Genomic DNA, 13,954 nt, shown 5'->3' with positions numbered 1-13,954 from the left:
GTTATTTGTTCAATAGCTGTATTCATTAAAGTTTGCACATCCGACAGTTTGAATGTTGTGTTGTGATGTGCAATGTAACCTTTCATATCTGCCCAAATCAATTCAACAGGATTTAAATTACAATGATATGGAGGTAAATGTAACATATCGACACCTATTTCTTTGGCTATTTTGTCAATAATATATTTATCGTATTTATGTTTTACTTTTTTAACAATATCCAAAAGTTCTATTTTTAACATTTTGTCATTATGATAAACCCTATTTTTTTTCCAACAAAGAAATTATGTCATTTTTTTTCCAACTACAATTAGGAACCTTCTCAATTTTAGCTGAGTGATATGGAACATTGTCCATGACAACAATAGCATTACTTTCTAATTTTGATAATATTTTTTCAAACCAACTTTTGAAATTATTGCCATCCATTTCTTCATGGTAATCTTTTGTTGACTTTGATTCAAATTCATATAGACCACCATTAAGAAAACCTGTATTGCTGCCTATATGAACAAGAACTATTCGTTTTTCCTTTCCAGAAGGATTTTTTTAATCCAGTAGATCTTCCAGACATAAAAGCCTCGCGATATGACGTAATTGAACAATCCTTCCATACTTTATTCTTGGTATGGCCTGCATTAATCCACATTTCGTCCAAATAGTAAATCTTATGGCCTAAAGAATGCATTTCTCTTATTTTTCGTAGATATTGTCTTCGCCATAAAATGATATCGACTCTTTCAATTAATATACTATTTCTATTACGGTTTGTATATTTAAAATTAAGTAATTTTAACTAATTATATATCGTGGATCGAGTAAAGTCTGGTAAATCTGGATCATCATTAACAGCCTGTAATACCTTATCTACTGTAGGTAATTCATTTAAAAAATAAAAATTGTGTACGTTACCTCTAATGACACATTTTGTGAATTCATCATATTTGTCAACAAGTTGAGTACGCTTACGGGTTTTCGAAGGAGTTATTACTTTACCATTAGTAAAATATTCTTTGCAAATTCTGTAAATGCTCCTTTCTGATATCCCTGTTGTCTTTGCTACCATTTTCACTATATCCTTCAGACAGACTTCTGGATTTGTTTCAGTTAGAGAATTAAACAAATTTAATACTATTCGTTTATCCGAGCTCCTCAGCAATTTTCTTTGTTGATGTTTAATGGTATCTACATTCAAGTTTTCCATTTTTGTAATTCGACAGCACACAGTTTGAAATAATGATAGTTATTATAATGAATGGAAAACGAAACCAAGACATTACAGTGCGCATGACCGGAAAAAGTTTATTTTTAGTGATTCAGAATGTGCAAATATTCATTAAAACAACAATTTAACAAATATGAAATAATTACATTTATAATCATTGCTAAGTGACTAGTATTTCACTAATGATTTTATAAATAACGAAGAACTATTTTCTGCGGAGAAACGAGATGAAACGCGGTTTCTAATCGATGGACATGGGTTTAAGACAATAAACAAAGGGAGGTGTGTCTTAGTTTGTTTACAATAGGTGCCAAGTTAGGATAAATAGACTATAGATATAACCATTGTTAATGGATTAGATAAATTCACATTTTATCTACATTACATAATTTCTTATAAGTTAAAAACTATTAATTATAAATCATATTGTCCAGAAAGTATGAAAAAGAATGCTTATATTATGGAATTAAATATGTATGTTAGAATGTGAAATGTTAGAAAAATTATCTTTCTATATTTTTTAACATTTCACATTCTAAAGTTAAAAAATCTGGATAAAAAATTTATACTTAATGATAATCCAAAATTAAAATTAAAAAAATGGCACAAACAATAGATATGGTTATAGATATAATATGAAACAATGTAAACAAGATAACACATATTCCCAATATACAGAAAAGAGTAATATGTTTGAAAAATGTAACTCTATTCTTAAACAGAATAATATATGTTTGGCCCCATCTTTGACAAATAAAATATCACAAAATACATGTAAGAAAATTAATGATAATGTTGATACAGTGATACCTTGGTGTTCGTCGATTGTTTTCAGACAAATTATCGACGAAAACCAAGGCAATTATTTTCATGTGAATCAGTGTAAATCCAATTAATTCATTCTAGACAGTCCAAAATACATACCAAAAACACATTTTTATAGAGAACTAGCTGACCCAGCCACGCGTTGTTGTGGTTCAAAATGTATCTATTATAAATGTATAACATTTCCCCGTGGGGTAAATTTCAAAAAATCCCTTCTTAGTGCACAGTACATTCTCTTGACGTACCCTATTAAAACGCAATCAAAAACGCGTCTAAAATAGTATAATAAAAGCAGAGTTCTTCATAGTAAGCCTTAATCCTGTCCCTCTCCCCCGCAAGGAAATATCGAAAAATCCCTTTATAGTGTATATTCTGTTGACGCTATTAAAACGCAATTAAAAACGCAAAAAACCGCATGTAAAATAGTATAAATAGAAGCTGAGTTCTTCACAGTAAGCCTTAAATTGTGTGCCAGTGGTTCAGTTTTATAGTTACTTAAATATGAGAGTAATTATGTTGTTTATTACATTATAATTATTGTAATATTGTTTTAAACAGCACTGAAGAGGGGCTAAGATAATACATTAGCCGAAAATGCATAGTAATATTTAAGAGTTACGCCAATAAAAATTATATGTCATTAACCTGGATAGTATGAGCTGTGAGAAACAATCAACCTGATTAACAGGATTAAAGTGATTATTACTATCATCTTCAATAATAAAACAGCATCCCAACAAATAATAAAAATTCTAAGTTTTTATCACATTAATTTCCTGTCAAAATGATGTATGTCCAATTACAAAATAATAAAACAAAGTACAATAAAATAGTATTTTATGTAAATCTTATTGGACAGTTAAGGGAAAACTTTTTATATTGAGAACTGTTTTGAAAGGATTTTTGATGTTGCAAATTTCTATAATTATTTGCACTATTTATCAATATCCAAAATCAAACATTTACCTTTCTTCACTAGAATATTTCATTATTCTGTGCGATGTGCCAAAGTTATTCACATTTTCTATACTGGAACAAGAACCAGATGAGAGTGCAATCTGCTCCGTTTTACTTGTTGCATGAGAACTTCCGCCAATGACTGTAAGGACTCCTTCATACTTCACATCCGTTTTCACAACCGATTTTAATTTGCCTTCTTCCCATAAACTTTTCATAAGTGAACAATGTTAAGAAAAATAAAAATTTATAGATTGTCCACTCACAACAAACAAGCATCATTCAATAACACTAAATAAATCATCTCTATAGAAAGAAAGAAATAATTTATTGTTATCAAGTTACAAAATGTTGAAATATGTTTTTATTAACAGGAACTCAATCATTTTTATTGTATTTTTGTGCCATTTGACATTTCAAATGCAGACATCTACACTAACTGCATGACACATTTAATAATAATACTTTGCTTTGTAGTGTGATGTGATGTTTCTTATTGTTTCTGGAAAACTGTATTTGTAATGAAGATTCATTGTGTTGACGAAGCTTTGTCCTGTTTCTGTACGTTGTAACAGCAGTATTTTTGTGACAGATTTTGGAAATTGTTATTTATGTTTCGTTCATGTCGTTAGTGTTTTTGCGAGGAGTTCTAATTGTATATGTATCCAATGTACAACTGCAAATAAATATATGTTATCCTAATTTTTATGTATTTGTTGTTTTAATTGTATATTTTTCTTTAAATTTGGTACTAACCTGTTTTTATATGAGTTTTGTATGCTGAAGTTTAAAATATTTTTAGACTTCACTGTTACTCAGACTTTAACACCACTTCTATTATTATTATTATTATTGAATATTATTTTTGTTGTTATGTTTTCAATGTATAAAATAAATTGAAAATAGTGAAATTTTATCACTAAAAATAAAAATTAACTAATTGAAGATCCCCAATATAATTTTTTACATAAGATACAAGTAAACAATAATTGCATTTTCATTTTTATAATACAGTAAAATCTGTGTAAACCAGGATCTCACTGTACTGAATATATTTTTCCAATTGGCAGCTTACTGTTTTATTTGGGTTCCAATTTGTACAAGCTTTATTATAAATATAACCATTAAAATTATTATGTATATTTTGTGTTTAGATCTTACTAAACAATGCTTATTTTGAATCAAGAGACATCATAACTGTTTAAAGAACACCTGGACACACAACAAACATACAACAAAATTTAAATTCTGTCCATTAATTTTGTAAGTATGAAAAAAAAGGATATTATCCAACCAACTCCAGAGCCTACGTAGCACAGGATCTTCAACCAATTCACCATTCTGCCAAAGCTGTTCCATCTAAAAAAATTACAGATATTTTATATTTATGCATTTGACTTAAATGATTTGTTTTTCACCTAACACAGGCCTGGGAGTGCCATTTGCCCTCTGAAAAAGTGAGAAAAGTGAGTTGCAATACAGAAAAAGTGAATAAAAAGTGAGTGCAATAGTGACAAAACAAAGTGAAAATACAGAAGGAAAACTCAGCAAAATAGCAGTAAAAGTTATTTTCCTTTTATTCTGTTATGATTAAACACATTTTAAAAATTTCTGTATATACTGTAATACAGTAGCCACTCGTTATATCACGCTTTTTTCCCCCAAATTTTAAAAGCATTTGAGTCAATTGCCACTGAATTTCTATTTGCAACAAAATATGCTACTATTGTCTTTGAAACTACCACTGAAGGTGAAACAATAAGTTCGTTACGATCTAAATATGCAGAACAGGTGGATAGATCGATTATCATTTGTTTACTTTTGATATAAAAGTTGTTTGTTTATTAGTTTTAAGTACTGTCTCCTCATCTACAAGTTCCTGTGACTTCGAATTTTCACACCTTTATGTGAATTAACGGTATTGTGTCAATAAAGGTGTGAAAGTTGGAATTTGCCATAATGTGTAAGGAAAAGATTTCTTTAATTCTGAACAGAAAGTTCTAAATTTTTATACAGTAGTAACTTTATTTTGCTTTTTAGAGAATTTTTACTCTGTAATTTTATAAGTTTTGATGTTCTATTATATATTCAATATTTATTTTTTTGAATTTTCAATTACAGCATTTATAATTTTTATTGAAAAATATAAACTACACGAATTTCTAATAAAAAATTTATATAGTACTGTATAATAAAATCACAATTGATATTTTGTTTTTATATCGACAGTATTTGTCTTTCAATGTCATTGTAAACAATAATGCTAAATGGGTGTTCATGGTATCAATGTTTATGTAAACGTCAATTAATACGATATAACCACAAATAAAATTCAGGATTGAAAAACTAAGCTTACTTTATATAAGAAACACTTAATGATGAAAGAAGAGATTCCATAGCATGTATAATCTGTTTAGTAAAAGCCCAGAATTTTTATTACTCAGTTATATCATGTTTTTTTTCTGTCTCCCGATAATGAGTGGCTACTGTATTTCCAGTAAACCATGAATACTTGAAAAGTCTTTGGCTTCTGTAAATAATCAGTCATGAAAGATGATGTTCTTTTATTAAGATTATTCTGGATGTTTTCAGCTTCCTTCTTTTTCGCTTCCTCTTGCTTTTGATCACTTAAAGCCTGGTACTCACATGTGGGAACGGACGACGGAACGGCAAAATGACGTCACTTTTGCCGTCAAAGCTGACGGAATACAAAGTTGAAAATTTTCAACTTTTGCCGTCGCGGAAAGTGGAACGGCAAAAATTAGACCAATAGAAAGGCTATTTAGCAATTTCGTCATAAAGATCGCGTGGGACGATTGCATTCGAACTATGGTGGTTGGCAAGCTAAAAAGCTTTATTTGTACACTAATACATTTCATTTATACGCTATATTACTATCTGATTTAAATATTAATGTCAAATAGATGTACTTATTGTGTAAAGTTTTGGGAATGGTGTAATTGAAATTTGGTGACAAAAGCTAACTTTCGACGATTTAGAATATTTTTCCTATCCAAATTATTCATTTTTGAGGTTTTTTTTTTTTTTTATTGTGATAAGATCAAAGGCAAACTTAAAAAGTTTAATTGATATAACAAAGCAATCTCGGTAGATGTCATTTTTGACTACTGGCACATGGCCTACCTACTGTAGTAGCTTGTTTATATTTATAGCTGGCAGATGGCGCATTTCAATTGTAGGGTAATTTCCGCATGTGAATACACGCAACACGGAAAGACGACAGAACGGCAACCATTTCCATCGACGGTTTCCATCGTCCGTTACCACATGTGAGTACCAGGCTTAACACTAATAAGCATCACACATGCTGCTCGTACTTCATTCATGTTCTTGCTGTTAATAGCCTTCTCCAGTTTTTTTTTGTTTGCTGCTTCTAACAAAACTTGGCCTGTCGCATGTATTTCATTTTCTTCTACATTTTTTCTGGTTTAAACTCAGCTGCAGTTCCATAATCTTCATGTTACGAACAGCTTTCTTTTGTTGTTCTTCAAAATGTTTCGGTGCTCTTTTTTTCTGTTTCTCTTATTCTTTTAACTTCTTTTCATTTTCCAATTATTCTTGATAATTTCTATGCACCAAGGGAGCTAATTTCAGTAGTCTTTTGTAATGGGTACAAGCTGGGGCTTTGGTCATACATGTTTAGTCCCTCCTTAACAATCAAAAGTGAATTAAGCATTCTTTCCAACACTGATGCTCTATCAGGAGAAAGTGCCTGGCATGAAATTGACCCTCTCTCTCATGGGAATACTGATTTCACTAATTTGGCTATACAGGTACTGGGATATTTATCGTTATCAGAAGCTGTTTATTTTTTAATCCTTCAAGATGTGTAAATATTGATTTCAAAATAAAATAATAAATCTGAAATAAAATATTTCAATAATATAAGTAAAATAATATTTTATTAATGATTTCATAAATAAAAAGGATCTTTTTCCTGCAGATGAATAAAAACAACATTGTTAAAACATTGTTAACCTTTTGGGAAGCCTGTGAAATTTTTCTCACAAGCAATCACGTGTTGTACTTTTTACAACAATTTGAATCTTTTAATTTATTTTGTAATTTTATATGTAAATATGAATTTACATTTTTGTTTACTTTTTTAGTCTCTCAATTAATGCACAATTATAATTAGCATTAGAGAAAAGATTAAAAAATGGATATTTCACAAGTAAAGTAATCACACATTTATGAAAATAATACTTACTACATGGAATAATTATACTTGTAGTCAATTTAAACATACATTTATGGGAAGATATAGATGTGATTTAACGTTAACAATATGCTATGAAATCATTAAAATAATTTTATTAAACTCAAGTTTATGAAATTATTTAAAGATAAATCAAGTAAAAAAATATTTTTGTAAACGACAGCTCCATAACCTGATTGTTAATTAAAACTAACCAATCTGCCAAATTATTGGGCTATAACAAGGATAACTAAATGGTCAGAAACAAAATAATTTGTCTAGTGGCAGGAGGTTATGCTATTATCTCGTGTTAATTTTAAAAATTATATATTTTGAATTTACAAGCAGCAGCAGCATTTTCAGCTTGAGAGATTAATCCCTCCGCATAGTGTGTTTTCCCCTGAAAAAAGATTTTAGCGATTTTCTTAGAAAACAGCTAAAAACACAGGGATGCTTAGAATACTCACTTTTAAACTCTGTAGAAGGAAATGCAACTCTGAAGAACTAGATTTTGGTTAATAATGAAAATATGGCATGAGTACATAACTTTACTCAACACTGGCTTCTGAATTTGTAATGAGAGGGATTTTTTAAGTGCATAAAGGATTTTTTTACATACGTGAAATAAATTTTTGTTTCCTATAACCTAACAACACCGAGCGGCAGTTGCGATTTTGAGTCCCGCTCAGAGCCGCATATTTTCTTCCAGAGAATTCTATTCCAATAGTCTGATAATTCGGCAGATCGTTTGGCTTTAAAATTATTTTTGATTTGTCCCACATCTTAATTAGGCATGTGAAAATGACCAAAAAAGTGAGAAAAGTGAGCAACTCTGAGGCTTGCCTAACATAATAAAAGTCCTCTACTTGTCGGTTTATAATACTAAAATATTAAAAGTTTACTGGAAAGTCAGAATTTAAGTCTAGGAGTCTGAAGCTAAATATGATATTTTATGAAGAAGAATGTCTCTGTTAAATCTAATTATCTTAAAGTATTAACTTTATATTAAAAAGAATGCTTTTATTTTTCTACATGTTAACATGGTTATAAATAAATGAAATTACCTTTAATCCATAATCTAAAATAGCTCTTTGCCTCATTTTGATCGAAAGGTCGTTAAGACAATCATAAAATTTATCTCTAGAATCAACACACTGCAATAGTCTTCTTCCCTGAGTCCAAACTATTTCTGAAGTTGGTGACCAATTCTGGAAACAAATATTTTAACTATTTACAAAAATGTAAAATGTAGTTTGAAAAATTAGAAGCGTATAATTGTGGAATTTCTAATTGAGCTCACTAGTGTAATGCGATCAAAAACTGTGCAGTCGCCGACATGACCAGAGTGTGTGATAGTCAGCATTCTGTTTTCTTGTTCAGGATGCCAGGCAAATGATGATAACGAATGCTGTCCAAAAGCTGAAACATTTACAATAAATTCTAATGTTTCTAATATTTCATAATCTTATAATTATCATAATATATTTTGAAAATGTGCATCACTGCAATTGTAAACAGTGCTTCATTCAGTACAGGATTTATAGCTGTTTTTTCCCTAGGAAAAACTTTATTTGTAGTCAAGTTGTACATGGTTTTTACCACAAAACTGACTGCATAAAGAGAAACTTAAAACCAATTCCTAATATGTAAGAATAAAAAATGATGCTAAAATAGTTTAATGGGCAACACTTTGTGTATTATTCACAACAAACATGCATTCTTTTTTGATTTGAAGGGAAAGTCAGTGATGATTCTATTTTTCTATACTTCATATCCTACAATTGTTTGTACTATTAAATACTACTCTAAAAATAGTTTTGTTTTAAACAGTTTAATTAATTTATCAAAAAGACTGAATCATTTCTAGATTTGTTAATAAAACCAAGATTTTAAATAATTATCATAACAATTGTTAATAAATTTACAGCAGGCCCTCAAGTTAACAGACCCTATTTTAATGAACTAAAAACTTTTGCCCCAAGCTGGCTTTAATCTCAACATTAAATGTGCTTTAATCTATAGCGTTATCTTCAACATTCTGCATAATTGTTTACCTAAAAGATTAAAGCACCAGCCATTTTTGGATGTCTAAACTATATTCTGTAGGTTAATGAAGAAACAAGATGTCTGATCAGTTTTGATTACGTGTATAATCTATTGAAATAAAGTTTATCCTAATATATCTGACATTTTAAAAAATATCTGCCTTATAAATATAAATTTAAAGTCAATCTTGATTTTTATGCTAATTTTCAAAGCTAAATTAATCTACTTTATATAACAATTATTTCTTATTATAAAGCACATAAATTAAAATATTGTAGCATCTATCAAATGTACTAATACACAGTATTTTTTTGTTTGCATTCCAATCAGTCCCATTTTTTATTTACTCATTTTTGTTTCTCCATCTTGTTTACCATTGCTCTTGGTAACACAACTGTGCATAAAAAATTTTGTCAGCTAACTGGCCATTAGCCATCTGCAGAATAGAAGTAACTTGTGCAACAATTGCAGCTTATTCTTTAGATTAATGTGAGTTAACTTAAAAATGCCCCAAAGCATATAACTAAAGAACCTTTTCTTTATTCATCATTATGGCAGATTAAAAGAGGTTGAGTCAACAAGTTAATGAATCAATGCGTATAAATTATTTTATGCACATTATAACTTCATAATTAATCTGTTTTAAGTTACGTTCAGTTTAATGGACTTATGGCAATGGTGAATGTTCCATTCCGTCAATTAGTCTGTTAAATTGAAAGTTTACTGTGTATTTTGTCATATGTAAATAAAAACATTTTAAAAGCATTGTTTATTAAAAATATTCAATAGAATTATAATTTTTATACTTGCATTTGCTAGTATTTGCTTAATGTCACAAACTTACGATTCACAGAATGTTCCACGATTGTAGGTTCTATCTCGTCGCTGCCAATAGAAACTTGTTGTATATTATACATTTTTATAAAGGAACTCTCTCTGGCAAGAGATGAAAGTGTGCTGTTCCTAATGTATTGCCCAAAAATTTGAATTAATAAATTTGCTCAAAAAATATTGAAATGGTATAAGAAAAATTCTTTACCTTGTAGGACACCAAGCTACTTTTGCAATATGCCTCACCTCTTGAAGAGTTATAACATAAAAATAATTAAGGAATTATAATTTAAACTTTATATTCTTTTCTTATACATATTAAGGATACTGGTTTTTCAAAATTTCTTACATCCCATAAAACCACTTGGTTCTAGAAAAGATTTTTTAGAATTATCCATCATTTTCAAAATTATCATTATATTAATTTAAAGAAATGTAAACTAAAGATGATAAAATTACTTCTACAAAAGAGGCTAATCTATGTTCAAAAAAAGGATCCACGCAAACTCCGTACACTGCTTTTGTCGTGGTGACATTATGATGTTTTGATGTATCTGAAATGAAATTTCAATTTATAATTGAAAATTTTGTAAGCTAAAATTAATATATAAACACATACCTCTGAGATCAAATATTTTCAAAAATTTATTATTCATGCCACATACTAAGGTCTTAGGTTGATTACCGAACCATTGTAGAGAATTTGTTGTTTCGGATAGTCCTTGAATTTAAAATAAATCAAGATTATATATAAATAATTAATGAGAACAATAAATTTATTTAAATACCTAATTCTACCACGGCTCTAGAACCAGGCTGGAAGGCATGATCATGCATCATGTTTCCGAAAGCCTGCCTTTTTTCTGGAAAATAAAACCCATCGCCAGAAACAGAGATCTGAAAAGATGGCGATTTGGTAATGTCCCAGACAATTATGGCATAATCGGTTCGATATTTTTCTAAACCAGCTGCCAACTGTAACAATATACTTATTGTTTAAATTATCGTCAAAATGTCTAAAATAAAATTAAGAGCTTATTCTCCCTTACCAAATTACATTCCACTGGATTCCAAGCTATGCTATTACAAGGTCTAGTGTGTCTTGGAACTAAAATAAATTAATTTTAAGATAAAACTGCAAATATATTTTCAATATTGATAAAGCAAAAATATCATTCACTTATTATTTTATGCAATAATAAAGACATTTGCTCATTAGTATTTGTTCTTACCAAATTCTCGTGATAAATGATCTCCCAAATTAACACCATTAAAGCTAGAATTCCAAGGAAATAAACAGTCATTATTAATAAGTTTAGTACAAATTTAGCTAGTTTAAAATATCTAGTGTTATCTGATGAAATATAATAATAAAAACAGCAACTAGAACAAACCTAGTGAGAACCGCTTTTCCATTTTCTAAGCCGACGGCCAGAAGATTACAGAAATCGGGTTTCGGATACCAAGAAACACACTAAAGATAATTTATTTATGTTAAAATTAAATTTCTACTAAAAACAAAAACTTTGATCATATGCATGTTCTTGTTTTATTAAAAATTATTTCTGATTAAACATTTTATACGTATTGTCCTTTTTGAATATATGTACGTTATGATAAAAAGTAGCAATAATTTTGTTTTTGAAATTGGATCTTCTACACACATCTTTAGAAACCTCGTGGAACCTCACTTAACAAGCATCTCTCATAATGAGTAATTCGCATAACGAGTAAAGCAAATTGTAAAAAAATGATTTGCTTAACGAGTGATGAAGAGAGGGGAAGTCCCAGATTGTGCGCATGCTACATCAGTCTGTCTTTAGCACTCATTCTGCTAGCCTCTTAGTGTTGCTTATGATCAAACATTTTTTCAAACTTGTGTTCACACATATATATAAACATCAACAACCATTGCCTGTTATATAATAAACATGACAAACAATATGCCAAATTCTTGGACTATGTAAAGGCTATAATTAAATATTAGAAATGACTGTATTTTGATTTTTTTTGTTTTCTGCAAATCGAATAGGCATTCCAGGTTGGTTCATTCCATGCTAGAAGAAAAGATGATGATGATTCATGCACCTTAACAATGTATATTGTATACTTTTCTTTGAATAAACATTATACATAAAATATTTGAGTATTTTTTTTTGGCATGGAACACATTATCATATTTTGCATTAATTTATATGGGAAAAATTGTTTTGCTTAAAGAGTGTTTTGCTTCATGAGTAACATTCTGGAATGAATTATGCTCGTTAAGCGAGGTTCCACTGTATGTGAAATGAAAAACAATATCCAAAACACAAACAGATTATTTTGTAAAAAGAGTAAGAAACAGCAAATATAACTGAAGATATATCGTCATCAAGAAACAATCTACTACTCTTGCTAAAACTGCCGTTTTGTCAAACTGGCATGCATCAAAGTTTACCAGAACAAATTAAAAAGAAAAGATTAAAGTAACAATTTATATGAAAAGTGCATAGTAAAGTTCTCATACACTAACATGTATGAACAACACACAGTAATGAATGCAGCACAAAGACAGAAGAAAATGAGAACTATACATGGTATAAATAAACAGACAGGAAATGAATGAGAACACATGAATGAACACGTGAAAAATGCACATTTTACTGACTGTTCTTGATGTGTGCATTAGCATTTCATGCTATTTGTAAATGCAGGATGTACCTTTTGTACTAAATTTGTTGTGCTCTGAACTCTGTAATCAAATTTTTTCCGTACCGTGCACCGTTTTCAAAATAGGAGTGCTAACAGTGTTGCAAGCATTCCCATCTTGTATTACATAGTCTCTTTAGCTTTCTGCATTTGTCAGTTACATGCATATATAAGAACTTACTACGCAATATATAGGCTATACAGTAAGATCCCGCTTAACGCTGATTCAATATAACGCAGTCTGCTTGATGCCTAAAAAATGCTGATTCAAATTAACATGGTGTTTCATTGATTCATATATAATACAATTATTCCCAAACATGAACCAATCAGCAAAAGGTGGCAATTCACCATAGCACTGTACTTCCCTTAAATCTATGTTTGTTTTGTTCAATTTTGGAAAAAATATATCATGGATGCCATAGGAAATACCAACTTCTCTTGGCAAGAATTAACTGATAAATGCATGAACAGAGTGTGGAAGAAGTTATGGCTGAAGGTATCCAAGAATTCTCATTGAGAAGAGTCTATCACTGTATTGTTAGGTTGACAAAATTCTCAACTTAATCGATACAGGAGATGTAGACGAGCAGGATATTGGGGAGTTACTGCAGGTTTCTGGTAAGAGCCTTACCAACAACTTCAAGAACTGGTAGAACAAAGAATTCATGTAGAACTGGAAAATAGAGATTCTGAAGACAAAGAACCCAAAGAACTTGCCACAGATTTCCTTAGGAAAAGTTTGGTAACAATAACCGAAATCGATCAAATTTTAGTGAATGATCCAGATTTTGATAGGAGTGCCAAAGCAAAACGAGATATTTTGGATGTGATCCTCTGCTACCAACGTTTGCTTACCGACCGGAAAGAAAAAGAAAGTGCCAATGAAATACAGGACTTCATCGCAAAAAAACAAGAATTTCAGAAGAGCCAGGACCTTCTTCACAAAAAATTAACTTTACATTTCTGTGCGCATATGTTTATGTGTTATTTAACATATATTATTATGCAAAAATTTATATACAAATAACTTAAAATTATAGTAAAATTGCTTATTTTTTGGTCGCGTGTTCCCCTATCCCTATTTACTCTATGTTAAAATGGTCTCATTTAAAACACTGTTTTGCTTAGCGATTTGTTGTCTGGGAATGCAGCCCCCG

The 13,954-nt window shown here is 29.8% G+C and overlaps 1 protein-coding gene across 1 annotated transcript in view; it reads right to left on the bottom strand.

The window, feature by feature from the left end:
• mio (GATOR complex protein mio) overlaps positions 1 to 13,954 on the bottom strand; it is a 34,596-nt gene that overhangs the window by 8,481 nt on the left and 12,161 nt on the right. Inside the window, exons 6-18 of the mRNA XM_067288955.1 lie at positions 11,498 to 11,577; positions 11,336 to 11,379; positions 11,153 to 11,211; positions 10,892 to 11,078; positions 10,723 to 10,824; positions 10,563 to 10,657; positions 10,432 to 10,473; positions 10,312 to 10,367; positions 10,117 to 10,235; positions 8,527 to 8,645; positions 8,291 to 8,434; positions 4,294 to 4,366; positions 3,017 to 3,227 (exon numbers count right to left, since the gene is read on the bottom strand). Coding sequence (XP_067145056.1) covers positions 3,017 to 3,227; positions 4,294 to 4,366; positions 8,291 to 8,434; positions 8,527 to 8,645; positions 10,117 to 10,235; positions 10,312 to 10,367; positions 10,432 to 10,473; positions 10,563 to 10,657; positions 10,723 to 10,824; positions 10,892 to 11,078; positions 11,153 to 11,211; positions 11,336 to 11,379; positions 11,498 to 11,577 — 1,331 coding nt within the window. The remainder of the gene's footprint in view (positions 1 to 3,016; positions 3,228 to 4,293; positions 4,367 to 8,290; positions 8,435 to 8,526; positions 8,646 to 10,116; positions 10,236 to 10,311; positions 10,368 to 10,431; positions 10,474 to 10,562; positions 10,658 to 10,722; positions 10,825 to 10,891; positions 11,079 to 11,152; positions 11,212 to 11,335; positions 11,380 to 11,497; positions 11,578 to 13,954) is intronic.

Source organism: Centruroides vittatus, unplaced genomic scaffold (assembly GCF_030686945.1).
Source record: "Centruroides vittatus isolate TY-2023 unplaced genomic scaffold, ASM3068694v2 scaffold_944, whole genome shotgun sequence".
Taxonomy (NCBI): Eukaryota; Metazoa; Arthropoda; class Arachnida; order Scorpiones; family Buthidae; genus Centruroides; species Centruroides vittatus.
This window is presented reverse-complemented; position numbering and strand designations above follow the sequence as displayed.